Below are 15925 nucleotides of genomic sequence, written 5' to 3'. Positions count from 1 at the left end.
GGAAAGACATTTTAGGACGCCCATCCCTTCTAGCCATAGTTTTAGAGGTGCCACTGAAGCCCTGCATGCACCTTTGACAGCTTTTGTGTGAGAACGTATCTCTCCACCCGGAGGACCGTGGACATGTTGACATGGTGTTTCGTCAGGGTACGAAGCCACTGCGTAAGGCCGTCCACCATGGTCAGAAATAGGATCCAGAAGAACTTCAGGACGTTAAGTATCCGATGCACCACGTTCATCCGTCCTGAAGGGGACACAAATTTCATTAGCAATGAGTCTTGCTTCAGTTATTTGCATATGATTTCACAACTTAGGCCCGATCTGCCCCAAAAGAATGTGACTTTAGCAGCACACGCATTAATCACATCAGAGTTAGATTACTGCAATTCGGTGAACATGGGGTTACTGCAAAAGTATTTGAGGAGCCATCAAGTAGTGCAGAATACGGCAGCCAGAATCTTATGCAATCAACCCCCTCTCTTAGAGACCTTCATTGACTGCCAGCGCAGGTCTGGTGTAAATTTAAAATTTAACCTGCTTACAAGGGATGAATCCTGTTCCGCCCATTCTCTGCACTATGAAATAATCTCCCCAGAGAGGGCGGGTGCTTAGATAATTATCCAGCCTTTCACAAATGGGTGAAAGCTTGGCTTTCTAGGTTCCTTATCAGAGAAATCGTCTCAACTTTCGCAGCGTTGGCCTGTTGATTTGATACGTGCGGGGTAGGGAGGATATAGCAGATGCTTTTGTTTTTACCTGTACTTATGTATCATCTTTTGGGGGATACATTTGGTTTTTACCTGTTTGTTATAACGATACATTGTATTTATGGAGGGGCTGATTTTTTTGAGCTATGCCCTGAACTTATTCGGAAGGACGTTCTAGAAATACCTGTAAATAAATTAATGTTGGGTATTTTCTATAAATTACTGCCAGTCTTTTGGTTCATGGAGTATTCCAAATATTATTATATAAGTAACTAAAAAGCAGTCTAAGGAACTGGCAGGAAACTCGAGTATCTCCAGGCCATATAAAGGAAACTGGAGCAGCTACTGTGCTTGTCAGTTCTCTAAGGGGAGAGGAGGAAACCCAGTCTCACCAGGACTGCAGAACGTACACACAACCTCCACCCTCCGTGCCTCATCCTTGCCTTATCGACCTCTGGATGCTCAGACTTGGACCAGAGAAACTGGTTAAGCTGCAAAGGTGAGGTAGGGGGAGAGACAGATTGATTGTCCTGGTGGTAAGAACAGGGGACGAAGGGCGTGAGAGATGATGATTATGCTTTAGAAGGGAAGGCTGATTTGCTATGGTGCCCTCCCTGCCCCCTCCCCCCCAGGGTCAGCTCTGCCTTCTATATTGCCACCTATGTCAGAACTAGAAATCTGAAAGAAAAAAAAAAGAGGATTACTAGCATTTTACTAGAGCGCTGGTGTACAAGTTCCTTTCCCAACATGAATGATAAACTAGAAACAGCAAACAATCCCCCCAAAACATTACTCAAAAAACAGTGGAGTGGCCTAGTGGTTAGCGCTGCAGGCTGAGAACCAGAGAAGCCAGGGTTCAAAGCCTGCTGAGTCACCTTGGGCAAGTCATTTTATCCTTCACTGCCTCAGGTACAAACTTAGGGGGAGGAGATTTACCAACGGTAGTAAATACGGCCCTTAGATTGTGAGCCCTCTGGCGCATGTTGAGCTCAGATTTGAAAAGCTGAGTAATCAGGATCATAAAGCAAACCTTGCACTCCTCGACCACTGCCAAGCATCACGTAAATATCAGGGATTACTCTACTGCCCTCTGAAGCACTAAACCGTGCCCACCGAGAGGGATTCTCTGTAAGACTCAACAGCTCCAAGTCACTGAACAGAAAGAGGGACATCAGCAAAACTCACCCGAGAGTAGCGGTTCTTCTGGAGAATGACGGGAGTGCCGGGTCTGATTTCCGTCCCTTCCTAACATGACTGCACACTAAATTCTAAGCGTGAGGCGTTCACATCAAAAGGGGGGTGGCGGAGGAGAACGGGTGCACCCATCCTCAGCGGCTTTTATGCCTTAGAAATCCTGTTCGTGCCCTCAAAGCCTTGGCACAACCCAGAGGACGTACAGTACTCAGATCTGTACCACTGAGATCCCACCAGCCCGATCCTTCTCACAGGAAGCATTCGCCTACCTGTAACCTCTTCATCCTCTTGGATTTCAGTTCCTCCGGACGGATCCACCAAAGCTGCCTCTGGGTCTTCAGCGCCTTCTAAACACACAAAGCATTGATTAGTTTCATTACATCCAATAAATGTAGAGCAGAGCTGCTTACCTGTAACAGGTGTTCACCGAGGACAGCAGGATGTTAGTCCTCACACACGAGTGACATCATCAGATGGAGCCCAGATGCAGAAAACTTATGTCAAAGTTTCTAGAACTTTCACTTCGCATACTGAGCATGCCCTATACCACATGTCCACACAGGGTCCTTCTCCAGTCTTGTAACATAGAATTACGATGAAAAATAAGAAATAGGAGAAACCCAACTCCACAGGGTGGTGGGCAGGTTTCAGGAGGACTAACATCCTGCTGTCCTTGGAGAACACCTGTTACTGGTAAGCAACTCTGCTTTCTCCTAGGGCACACAGGATGGTAGTCCTTACACATGGGTGAATCTCTAGCTACAGGCTGCTCCCCAACACAAAAGGGAACCGACAGGCACCAATGAGATGCCAACAGGCACAACCACCACAGTGCTGTTGGTAACAGAGGGGGAGACAGCCTGAACCCAAACAACGGGCCCTAGATGGGAGAGTTGGTTTCTATACCCCAAACAGGTTCTGAAGGACAGATTAGCCAAACCTACTGTCACATTGGCCATCCCTATCTAGACAAAAATGTAGGAGATTTGTGAGGCAAGATTTCCCTTGGGTAAATCCATGCTGGCTGTGTCCCATTAAACAATGTCTATCTAAATGTTTTGTGATTTTATGCTTTATAACAGTTTCCACGATTTTTCCCAGCACTGAAGTCAGGCTCACTGGTCTATAGTTTCCCAGATCAGCCCTGGAATCCTTTTTAAATATCGGTGGTATGTGCCAATTGCACTGAGATGAGCTCTAACAGAGTTGGTCTTTAAGCCAGCCTCCGATAGGTGTAGGAGGTAGTCAAGCAGTTTGTGTGGGGCAGGAGAACCGATCTAGAGCCTTCTGCTCCAACTACACTGAAAACCTCCTCCACTTCAGTCCATAGGACTTTCTAGTGGAAGTCTTTCTAGAAGCCACCAGGAACTGAAACACATCCTCTGAAAGATCAAGCGGCTGCAGGATTAACTTCTCAACATCTAAGCTTTTAAGCAACAGGGCCTGGAGGTTAGGATGCCACAGCCTGCCATAATCTTGTCTGATGAGATCTGGAGAAGTCCCCAGACTGATCAGTCTCTAGAAGGACATCTCCCATAGGAGTGGAAACCAGACCTGTCTCGGCCAATGAGAGGCTACGACAGTCATAGTCCCCCTGTTCTTGCAAAGCTTCAAGATAGTCTTCGCCACTAAGAGAATCAGAGGATACGCATACAGAAGACCCTTGACCCAATGATGACTGAGGGCATCTGAGGCTGGTTTGCTGTCTGACCTGTTCAGGTAGCAGAACCGAGGCATCTTCCTGTTGCAGGGGGACATGAACAGATCTACGTCCGGGCTCCCCCAGAGGCGGAATATCAGATTCACTACCACCTGGGGTCCAGAGACCACTCTTGGGGTCTGAAGGCATGACTCAGCCTGTCCGCTACCATGTTCTCCATCTCAGCCAGGCACATGTCCCTAATCACCATCCCATGGGACACGGCCCATGACCAGATCTGGACGGCTTCCTGACACAAGAGGTAAGATCCCATGCCTCCTTGCTTGTTGACATACCAAATTGCTACTTGGTTGTTGGTGTGGATCAGGACAACATTGTTGGACAGCCAATCTGTGAAAGCCCATAGCGAGTACCTGATTGCCCAAAACTCCAGGAAGTTGATATGACAAGAAAGTTCCTGTGTGGGCCAGATACCCTGAATGCTGAGCCCATCTACATGAGCTCCCCACCTTAGGGACTATGCATCTGTAGTTAGGACAATTCGGGTAGGGGGACTTCGAAACAAGATCCCCCATTCCAGATTTGAAAGTACCCACCACCAGGACAATGAGACCCAGAGAGATGGGGTGACTCGGATGCAATCCTGGAGACTCTGAGTGTCCTCGCAGCACTGTGTCCTCAGAGTTCTGCGCATATGTAAACGTACCAAGGGAGTGACGTGGACTGTTGTGGCCATATGGCCCAACAACCTCAACATGTGCCAGGCTGACTCCTGTTGGTTCGGTTGGGTCTCTGCCATGATGGTCATCAAGGTGACGGCCCTCTGGTGAGGCAGGAAGGCCTTGGCCTGAGCCATTTCTAACAGGGCTCCTTTGAAGACCAATTGAAATGACGGGCTGAGATGGGACTTCTGGTATTTCAGAACAAACCCTAGTGACTCCAACACCCGGATGTCAAGCGCATGGACCTGGTGGCCCCTCCCTGAGATGTGCTCTTGACCAGCCAATTATCCAGATACAGGAAAACATGCACTTCCAGCCTGCAGAGGTGCACTGTCACCATGGGCAGGCATTTTGTGAAGACCCGTGGGGCCGATGCAAGCCCAAACGGCAACACTAGTACTGGAAGTGCTGCTTTCCCATGGCAAATGGGAGATACTTCCTGTGACCGGGGAAGATCTCAATATGAGTTTACATATCCTTTAGGTCGAGGGAGCATAGCTAGTAATTTTCGCAAAGGGAGATCAAAGTGCCTAGAGAAAAATTCTTGAACTTTTTTCTTAGAACCTTGTTCAAGGCCCTTAGGTCTAGGATGGGAATGGAGTCCTTCTGTTCTCTTTGGAATCACAAAGTACCTGGAGTAGAATCCCTGCCCTCTTTGCCCTAGAGATACAGGTTTGACTATTCTGGTAGTTAAGAGGAAGGAGAGCTCCACTAGTAGTACCTCCTGATGAGCTACCGACCCTCAAAATGGGCATGGAGGGCAATTTGGCAGGGCACCCAATAGTTTCAATTGGTACCCCTGACGGATGATAGACAGAACCCACTGGTCCGAGGTTATACTGGGCCACTGGTTCGCAAAGAACCGCAGCCTTCCCCTGACTGGAGGGTCCATCGTCCCAGCTATGGGCAACTGGCGAATGATCCCTATGACCCAATCAAAACACTGTCCCCGGAGTTGACTGAGGAGCAGCTGGGGCTTGGGGGTTCTCTGCTGCCTAGGATGGCCATGGGAGTGAGGGGGGTGGAGTATAGTACTTCCTTTGGTGAAAGAAAGACTTCCTCAGACCCGGTCTCACAGAAGAGGATGACTGGTCCAAAGTACTGGTGGAGAGTTGTTGGAGGGTTTCATGGTGGTCCCGAAGCTAGGTCACAGTGTCCCTCACCCTATCTCCAACAAGATTCTCTCCAGTACACAGCATATTAGTGAGTTGTTCCTGTACCTCTGGTCAGATATCTGAGACCCACAGCCATACCATTCTGCGGGTGCTGATTCCCACTACAGAGACTCTCAATGCAGTCTCAAACTTCATAGGTTGCCCGGACCTAAGTGTTTTACGCACTCCAGGCCCTTATGCACCAGCGACAGAAGGGTATCCGGCTATTGAGGCAGCTGCTTGGCCACCTCCTGCACCTGCTTCCAGATTTTCCACGAGTACTGGCTCATGTAGAGCTTGTAGGCAGCGATGAGCATGTGGGCAATGAGCATGATGCCTTGAAACACCTTCATCCCAAGAGCGTTCATCGCTCTATGGTCCTTTTGAGGGCAGTTTAACCAACGATTGGTGGGGCAGCTGACTCTTATCCAATCTGGCAGCAACCTGACGAGGTAGATCCCAACTGCCTTCTTATTAACAGGATGCACTGTGAGGAGGTGTTCCCATATCCTCAGCAGTAACTCTTTAAGGATCTTATGTACCGAGGCTCCACAAACTGGAGGATCTCAATCATTGTGTGCCTGGCATCCTCTTCTGTCATAACAAAACCTGCGGAGGTTAAGTCCTCAGGTGGAGACTTCCTTTGCTCTTCTGGAGAAGGTTCTGAAGTGAAACCCTCGGAGCCTTCACAGGAGGACTCCGAAGCATCACCCCCTTCGAGGAGTCCTGCCGATGTCGATGGCTCAGTATCCATTGGTGTGGCTCCTTGGTCCTTCGATGCTGATGCCGCTGATGACTCTTGAGTTCTTTGGCGTAAAGAGCTTCTCCATCTTGCTGAGTCGAAGCTGGTATCCCTTTGGGGTCATCTTGGTGCATAAGTGGCAACTCTGGAGGTATACGATGTCCCCAGGCAGAGGACACCTATCAAGTGGATCTGTGATGAACCTGGTCCTCTGGCATCGGAAGGTTCTCCAAAAACTGGATGTGGCCATGGCGGATGAAACAAAAGGAGCACAAACCAAAGGCGATGGCAGTGGGACGACGATGGCCAGTGGGTACTGATGCACTGCCAATGGGAATTGACTGCGAAAGGAAACTTACCTGAATTGCTGAAAACCTTGACTAGGAGATGCTACAGGAGGGGACCGAGAGGGACTCGGCAATGGAACAATGAGAAAAAACACAAAAAAACGTGCAAAAAACCCCAAAGTTTTCCACAAGGCCAAAAAGCCAAAGTGAGCTCACTCACATTGCGAGGCTTACAGCTCCGTGGAAAGAGAGACTGGAGAGGGAACTTGCATGGATGCGAGGTATAGGGCTTGCTGGGTATGCTCAGTGTGCTCAGTTCTAAAAACTTTCGACATAAAGCTTCCGCATCAGGGATCCATCTGATGATGTCACCTATGTGTGAGGACTACCATCCTGCTTGTCCTCAAAGAATACTTGCATCCTTTCACTCAGAATCACTTCCCTGCAGTTCCTCAGACAGAACACCCTAACAGCCCTGAGATGCAGACCCTCGTATCCACAACAGAGATGCACGTACAGGAGAACGAATCACAACATGCTGTGTGCTCGGTCCTTACAGAGATAAAGGGGTCAGTCTATTCCTGAGACGGAATGGGACAGACCATATGTTCAGTGGTAGAATCTCGTTAATAATGAGAAGAGGGGAGGCCCACTGGTAATAGGGCAGACCATCCCTTCAATTGTGGACTCTCAATGGGCCATCCTTGCTGATGACCCAGCAGCTGGGGCCCACCCTGGTTAAGTGGAGAAAGCTAGGATTGGAGTGGGTGATCAACTCAACCTGTCGTCTTTTGCTCTTTCGAATCCTGTCCAGCTCTCTGCAGATCTCTCTGGTGCTGGCGTCTCGCTTTCAGCACAGATTTTGCATTTGTCACCCAGGCCTGGTATGCCATCTGGACCCAAAAGAGAACAGAACAAAAGGTCTCCATTTACCTGCTTGGAGAGAGAGTTGCAAGGCAGAGTCACTGTAAGATAAGAGCAAGCAGCTCTGGTTTTTGAGATATCCACAAGGAATGTTCATCAAGCATATTTCCCTACATTTGGGTTGAGAAGCAGGTTAATTTGCAAAGTGTGGTTACCAGGGAATCTGTTCTCTTTGCAGGCCCGGGCTGTAACGATGTGTGCATTGTTACATGGCCCAGGCTCGAAGACGTCCTCAGCATTTCACATCCTGCTTAACTGCATTTCTCCAGCTCTGAACCCCACAACTATTGCCAGGTACAGAGCAAAGCAAAAAAACCAGCTGAGAAGTTCAAAAACCAGCTGTGTTGAGGCAATTTTCAAAACTACATGGGCAGATGCAAAGTCCGTCAGCACTTTTATCCACAAAATTTGCACCAATTCTCAAAGGTAAAGAACTTTCCCTTCGAGAACTGGCCAAGGAAAGAGCCGCTGAAGAAATCTGCTCCTGGAAGCTGCGGATAAAAACACACGCGTTGTGGAGCAATGCGTGTGACTTCTACCTGCAAAGGGGGTAAGCGGCCCATCTACCCAGATAATCGGCTTTTGAAAACTGCCATCCCTACCTAGGTGCTAACTACTCTCCTCCTCAACAGCTAATGAGGCATTTCCGGCCGTTTTCTTCCAGTTTTTAATACTGATGCACATCGCAGTGTACGAAGATCCATAACATTTACATACAGCACAACGATTTCCAATTCTACATCACTTCCATGATTGCTTTAAGTACACCAGGTTTCAATTAAAACAAATCCGTGCTCTCTCAGCAACTTATTGAATTGTAAAAGTGCATAAAGCAAGGAACAAATACAGCAAGAACAACAATTAGCAATGGTACTGCGCTTATCTGGGGAACTTCTTATCCTCACTGAGCCTCTGGGAGCCACCACGTTGGCAAGAGTCATAAATGATCTATTCTCCAGATTTATTTGCATTTTATTACTCGCCTTTTAAAAATCAGATGTTCACCCAAGGTAGGGTAAAATATATTAGGAACAACATATAATCCGGGACCAAAAAGTCTGCAGGATTAAACGGAATACAAATATCTTAGCAAAACAATAGGTTATAGCAGCTCCTTCAAGGCTCTCATGTATGCGGCAAGGTATAGGGAAGGAGCAGCCTAGTGGTTAGAGCAGGAGGCTGAGAACCAGGGAAGCCAGGGTTCAAGTCCCACCACGTCACCTTGGCCAAGTCACTTCATCCTCCATTGCTCAGGTACAAACAGTGCTTAATTTCTAGACAAAAAGGAAGGAGAGCGAAGGGAAGGGAGCCAGGGCCAGGTGGGACTTCTCTCAAACACTCACACACATATGCAAACACGCTGACAGGCTCTCTCCTCCTGCCTTGTCCAGCTTGGCCATTCTCCCTCATGGCCTCAATTGTGCCAGTAAACTGCACAAAAATCAGGACCATGTGACTGCTTCCATCTCAGGGTAAGCAGTTCCAACACACTCCTCTCTGGGACTTGGGAGGTCAGAAATGATTTCCACTGCTTCACGTGCAAACATTTTCTTTTGTGCAACTTTTTACAAAGCTGAGCTCAAATTTGTGTGCTACGAGCCAGTACAATTCAAATAATATTGGAATTTCTTGTGCGTGCCGTGTTTTGCCGTGTGCGCAGGGTTCACAACCTGTGTGCGCATGCATACATGCACAGCTTAGAGGGAACAAGGCTACCAGCTCTGTTCTGCCTCCTTGAGTACCGAAAAAAAGGAGGCAGAAGGCCATTCTGGGTTGTCCTGCCAGAAATTAAGCCCTGGGTAATACAAAAAGAGGTTGAATAACATAGGTCTGATATTTGTAAGCTGTTGTGCTAATCATCAGGGCCAGGACTGAAGCCTTGATGATTGGCACTGCTGCTCATAAAAGTTTCAAACTTGTGCTAATCCAACCTCTCTTGTTCTTTAGCCTGGAGTGTCTGCTTCAGTGTTGCCCCTTCCCCTCCTGTTCCCTACAGCACAGGAGGGAAGGGCCCGGTTTAGGGAGCAGAGTGGCTCTTCTCTGCTCTGTCTGCTCCAGGCTAATCCCCTCCCCTCCTCTTCCTGTAAGCTGCCTGGATAGGAGGGGATGGAGCAGAACACTCATGCTGCTCTGCCTCTTTAACAAGCCAATACTGTAAGAATCGCGGGAGAGCGGGCGCTCCGTGTTGAACGCCCGCTCTCCCAAACACGCACACAGCCAACTCCCCTGGGCGTGCGATTCTTTATTTAAACGAGGGGGTCGCGCTAATAAGGAGGCGATAGGGACAATAGCGCATCCCTAGCGCCTCCTTATTAGTGTAGAGGTGGGTGTCAAGTGAGTTCCGACAACCGACGCTCAATTTTACCGGCGTCCGTTTCCAAACCCACTGACAGCCACGGGTTAGGAAAACAGACGCCGGTAAAATTGAGCATTGTCACAGCCAGTATGTGCAGGATATCAGTTTTTATAACCTGCTGACCAGCGGGCAGATTTTTTTTTTTTAATGTAAATTTTTGGTTCCGCCAACGTAATATTCAGCAAAAACCAGAACGCATGTGTGAAAGATAAGAGTTGTAAAGTGCATAAAAGTTTGCTCCTAAGGGGGCGTGGCATGCAGTTGTACTGAGCCTTTGTCTTAGCTGCATCTTGCTGGCAATAAAAGTCTATCTTTACGGATCAGTTGTCTGGACCTCCTTACTGACTAAAAAGAGACGGTTACAATATCGCTAGGATATTAAGTCGGAGGGTGTACAGAAAAGCAGTATTTTTCTGCTTTTCTGTACACTTTTCTGGGTTGATCAGAAACTAACGCCTGCCCTTGGCTTGGCCGCACATTTTATTTTCAGTATCCCGGGTGACTAACTAATAGCCTCATTAATATGCATTTGCATGTGATGAGCGCTAATTGTTTTCGGGGGGGGGGGGGGGGGGGGGGGGGTTGGACCGTGTGTTTTTGACACGCCTCTTACAGTATAAGGAATAATAGACGTGCGACCAACTGCGTGCTAAACGGTGCACTGTATTTTTTTTTTTTGCCTGTATATCTGGTGGAACTGCGTTCCAGGCCATTCCCCCCACACAAATTAAGGCCTGGGTACAGATTGTGAGCTCTCTGGGGACAAGTAAATACCTACAGTGCCTGAATGTAATCTGCTTTGAACTGTCTGAAGGGTGGAATCTAATTCACACAGAGGGATAGCAGTCAGTCATGTGTGATGTTGTTTATGACATCATATCGGCTATGATGCCACAAACATCACACATGCATGAACCAATCAGTTGCCACTCCATGGCTGCTCCTAGGGGTTCAAAGGCTTTACAGTAAACTAAAACGTTTAACTGCTTGCAAATGATTTCCTGCTTTTCAGTAATACTCTGCCCCCCCCCCAACCCCCTGAATTTATGGTTACTGGGGTTGTGACTGTTCTCTGTGGAAGAGGTCGGAGGGTCGTTCATTGCCATCCATGCCACGGCGCTACTGCTAATTCTCTCCCATTACCTGGAATGCACTCTGTGGGGCTGGTTTCTGCTCCTCCAGCGTACTCTCCTCCTCTTCCTCGCTGTCCGATTCGAACAAGTAATACTCGCCTGAATGCAGCACTAGGAGGAGCCGGGGATAAAAGGATAGGATTCGGGTGTTACAGAATTCATGGTCTGCCGCACTGGGCCAAGAAATAGAGAGGATGGGTGCATGGCACAGACACTTCTGCCTGCATAAATCAAAAAACGTTCCTATTTTTTTTTTTTTTTTAATGAAAACGATTAGTGTTAGCAGACAGGGCAACATGAAATATGCTAGTCAATATTTAACCCAGTAAACCACAGCCCATGGGAAGGGGGTGAGGAATATGCCCAGGACAATGACAACACTCTGGGTACATTTAGAAGCCCCGTGCCTGTCACACCAGATCCCAGTGCGCTGCCCATTTACAACTCGTGCCTCCCTTCCACACGAGCACCAGTTATGCCACCGTTCAGTGACTGGGACAGAGGGAAAAGGAGGAAGCCTTTAGTGGCAGGAGAAGGGCACTGCAGGTTTCTCCCAAAATGCGGCTCTACATTCTGCTCTCGGACAGTGTCATAAACAGAATGAAACGTGGAGCCCGACTTCTCACTTGTATTTACAGTCCATGCCAGCCTGGGAGCGACTCCCACACCACTAATGGGTAGAACTTCCTCTAAGCCCAGATGGCCACCCAGAAAAAGAAAGTTGTTAGAGACAGAAACCAGGTCCTAGGTCTCCGTCCAAGAAAACAGCCTCTTGTGGGTAACGGGCCCTTTGGTTAACGGAGAGGACTCCACAATGACCTTAAAACAGAGACAGCCACTGAGAAAGCAGGAGTAGAAACTTCCAACCAAGCTAAGACAAGATGAATATGAAATTGAAAGCTTTGTTAGTAAATTCTTCACCACGTGTAATTATGGGTGGATGGAAGGCTAACTATGTTAGTCATGGAGGGAATTTATAACCCTCAGAGGTTATGCATGAGGTAAAGGTTGCTGAAACCTTGACAACTGGCACTACGGTTCACAAGTTTCAAACGTGTGTTAATTCAACCCCTTTTTGTATTGGTCCATGCATAACTTCTAATGCATGGGTGGTCAATTCCAGTCCTCAAGAGCCACAGGCAGGGCTGGTACTAAGGATATCCACATTGAATACGTATGAGAGAGGTTTGCATAGCCTGAAAATCAGGCCTGTTTGTGGGTAACTTGAGGATCCAAGTTGGCCATCCCTGCTGTAACGGTTATCACTGGAATGGAAGACTCAAAATTAGCAGAGGCTGGATGCCTAACCACTGGCAGCTATTGAAGGGGCGGGGAGTGCTGTATGTTAGAGGTGGGTGAATCTATGACCTCCAGTGGTAACCGATGGGATGGAGAGCTCCCCATGTTCTGCTGGCTTCATGGGATGGGATGTTCTCCATATTAGCGATGGATGGATGGATAACCTCTGTTGGTTACTAATGGGATGGTAAGTCTCCTGTGTTAGCAATGGATAGAAGCCCCTGGGTTAATACACGCCATGCTGCTGTACCATTTTGTGCTTAGGAGGAATACCTGAAGCATGGTTTAACCAAGGACGCCACCATATGGTTTTCTGCTGAGAAGTCTCCTCCTTGCCACTTTGCTCTGTGGAACAGGACACGGGTACACCTGTGTAACACCTTCAGCCATCATAAAACACACCAATGACAGAATACACACTCCCTTGTCCATGTCACACCAATCAAAATAAATGGTCTCCAACACAGAGTGAGCACCGTGCGCCTTTTGACTCACCAACCTCTCCTGTTTGCTAACATCAGCTTACCCCTCTCCCCCATGACACCTGGGGGGGGGGGGGGTGCGGTGGTGGTGGTACCAGTTTTAGGATCCGTGGGCCGACGCCGGAGGCGCTGCGCACCAGAACTGCACGTACCCTTGCCACGCGCACAAAGAAGCACAATAAAGAGGGTGGCTCCTTTGTGTATCCCTTTTCATTCGGATGGCTCTCTCTTTTGTCTCACCAAGTGCTGACTGTTGGGCGCTTAGGTTACCGCATGGGCGAGCACAGTGTGTACATATTGCGTCGTTTTAAGATGCAAATTCCGTTTGTTCTGGCTATGGCCGCTAGGGGGGAATTCTAGCTGGTATAAAGAAGCCTTTAATTCGTCCTCTTAGAGTCTTAAGGAAGACTTCAAGTGAAAGCTGTGGATTTAGGACTACAACTCCTCCCCTGAAGTGATTTTGACTAATGGCCGGTCTATAAGGAAACAGCCACCTGCGTTCTCAGATTGTTAACAGATAAGAAACCAGATTTATCCTGTTTAACCAAAACATGGTTTTCTAATATTGAAGCCATACAGACTGTAACCGTCTCTCTCAATGAGGGGCTGGCCTGTTAATTATTGCTTTATTTGCTGGTGGATACTGCTTCTAAATTGTAAGCATGAGTGATGTCTTCCCTCTGTTGAAGTATTTGTTTTTTGAATTCTTCATCGACTGATGTTTTATAAGCCACGAATGCCAATTCTAAAAATGTTTTGGTGTTAGGTGATTTTAACTTGCATGTTGATAGGACTCCACTGTTTGAAAGTCGTTCTTTTATTCTAAGAAGGTGGCCACATTGGGCTGGGAGCCCACTCACAAACATGGCCGCACCTTAAATCTGGTATTCTTGAGGGCCAACTGGCCTTTTTAAAAGAATGCAAGTTTTGTGATGTCTCAGGTGCCTTGGTCTGATCATTTTTTTTAATCTTTTTTTTTTTTTTAGGTTTTCTGTTATTATCAAACAAGTTAAGACTGCCCTTTGGTTATTAAGAAACCATCTATGAGTTAATGTACGAGATTTGGATCCCAAAACTTGCGAGTGAGTCTAATCAGGCTTTGTCGATATTGATACGATGTTACTAGTTGGCAATCTTCATCTAAATATGCTAGCCCCTCTGTCTTCTCGTTGTCATGCAAGATCTCATAGATCCCCTTGGTTTTCCAAGAACTAGTTACAGAAAAACAAACGCTGAGGCCCTGTGAGCGACAGCGGCATAAATCCCATTCTTCTACTGGATTTTAATACTTACCAGTGTGTGTTTCTTCAACTTATTGTTGGCTGATAAGTTAAAGAGTTTGTCTTTGCACATATTCATAACACAGTAAATAAGACCACATGACTTGTTTCATGTGCTCTGCTCATCGACGTGTGCCTTGTAATGTTTTTAGTGCACAACCTTATAGCTGTGAGGCCATGGCCCAACATTTTAAAATAAGGTTGTGGTTAATTCTTTTCAATTTCCCAATAATGTTATAGTGGAGGGACAGATGGGAACCAATAAGGCCCAGAGCTGGAATGGTTTTGAGGAAGTTACCTTGAATGAGATCATTGCCATTGTGGATGTGACCTTCTGACCATTACATCAATGTTCTAGCAATGATATGAAGAATGCGATCGCTAGGTTTGTGAATTTTCCTTTATCTAATGGACAAATCCCTGATGCTTTGAAGATCCAATTGATTTCTGCAATTTTTAGCTCATTTCCTCCCTACCTTTTCTTATGCAAGTGTTGGAGAAACTTGTTCTTAATCAGTTGCATCTGTTCATTGAGGAATAAAAGTTCTTAGATAATTTTCAGTTCAGTTTTCACTTGGGTCATATTTTTTTTCCTTATTTATTTATATTCTGCTTTTCAGCACTTCAAAGCAGATTACAATCAGGGACTGTAGGTCCTTCCCTACGTTTGTAGCTGAGGCACTGGAGGATCACAGGGAGTGGCAGTGGGATCTGAACCCTGGTTTTCCAGCCTCCACTCCATAATACTGGAACCTATTGACTGTTGTAGACGAGTTTTTATAATGGGCCATGTTTCTGCTAATCTCACCAGATATCTCCTCAGCTTTCCTCACTTTACGTCATACTATCTGAGGAATTCAGGTATTTCTCCCATAGCCCTGGATTAGTTTGCTTCTTTTCTTTCCAATCAGTCTCAGAAAGTAGTAATGGCTGGTGAGTGGTCTTCATCTTCCCCATGCAGCCTGGGCAGCTCAAGGCTTTGCTCTGTCTGCTACTTTATTTAACATTTGTAAGCTTCCGGTTTGCCAGTTGCTTTCGATTCTGGATGTTGGTTACAGGCTGCAAGCATGGCAGAAGCGTTAGTGAAGGTGTCTAGCTCTCCTCCTGCCATTCATGACTGCATGACAAACTATAGGTTGGCATTGAACGTGAAGAAAACAGATTTTCTACTTAGCTAGGTTGGGTAATTCATTTTGAAGGGTTTGATATTCCCGTCTCTCATCAGGTACCCGACTTAGGTTTTATGCTCCTTCCTTCCTTCCTTGTATGGTCGCCCTTAAGAGATGTTGTAAGGAAATCATTTTGTAAAATTGCGTATATTTTGTCAACTTTTTTTTTTTTATCTGACATAAAAGTCTGTATGCATGTGCTAGTCATCCCAACTTTGGACTCCTGTAATGCTTTGCATACAGGCTTCCCTCACTCCTCCAGATCATTTAGAATATGGCAGCGAGGCTTCTTTGCGACCACTTGGCTCCAGTAGTGTTCAAGCTTCACTGGTGGCCAGTTTGTTGGTGCATTACATTTAAAAGTCTGATGCTTGGTGTATAAGGTTGTTAATGATTGGTTACCTAATCGTCTTAATTCGGTCCATAAAAGCTTATACACCAGTTCGAGCTTTGTGATGATTTGATCAGAACCTTCGGGAGGTCCCAAAGGATTAGAGCAGCAAATCTTCCAGAACCGAGGGAGAGACTGGTTGGGGTGGGGGGTTCCTCTATCGTGGAACTGCTTGCCGGAGAATTTGAAAGCAGAGTCCTCCGCAGTGCAGTTCTGGAAGTTATTTTATTTGAGCAGGCATTCAGTGAGCTGATGTAATTGTATTGTATTGAGTTAACTTCCTCTGCTCCACATGCAAGTTATTTGTGATCAAGCTCTATTATTCTATATGTTTGGAGTAATTTGATTCTTTTATGTTGAGTTTGTGTTTATTTACATCATGCATGTTATTTTGTGACCCACCTGGCATTGTAGATTGTGCAGAT

At 46.8% G+C, this 15925-nt stretch overlaps 1 protein-coding gene across 3 annotated transcripts in view; it reads right to left on the bottom strand.

Moving 5' to 3' along the window:
• PIEZO1 (piezo type mechanosensitive ion channel component 1) overlaps positions 1–15925 on the bottom strand; it is a 203736-nt gene that overhangs the window by 43518 nt on the left and 144293 nt on the right. For 2 of the 3 annotated variants that reach the window (XM_029608624.1, XM_029608625.1), the window contains 5 exons: positions 12452–12523; positions 10890–10990; positions 7248–7359; positions 2171–2248; positions 72–244 (listed from right to left, as the gene is read on the bottom strand). In XM_029608624.1, the coding sequence (XP_029464484.1) occupies positions 72–244; positions 2171–2248; positions 7248–7359; positions 10890–10990; positions 12452–12523 (536 nt within the window). The remainder of the gene's footprint in view (positions 1–71; positions 245–2170; positions 2249–7247; positions 7360–10889; positions 10991–12451; positions 12524–15925) is intronic. The other variant, XM_029608626.1, reaches the window with a different exon arrangement.

Source organism: Rhinatrema bivittatum, chromosome 7 (assembly GCF_901001135.1).
Source record: "Rhinatrema bivittatum chromosome 7, aRhiBiv1.1, whole genome shotgun sequence".
NCBI lineage: Eukaryota > Metazoa > Chordata > Amphibia > Gymnophiona > Rhinatrematidae > Rhinatrema > Rhinatrema bivittatum.
The sequence above is the reverse complement of the archived record's forward strand: the minus strand, read 5'-3'. Positions and strand labels throughout refer to the sequence as shown.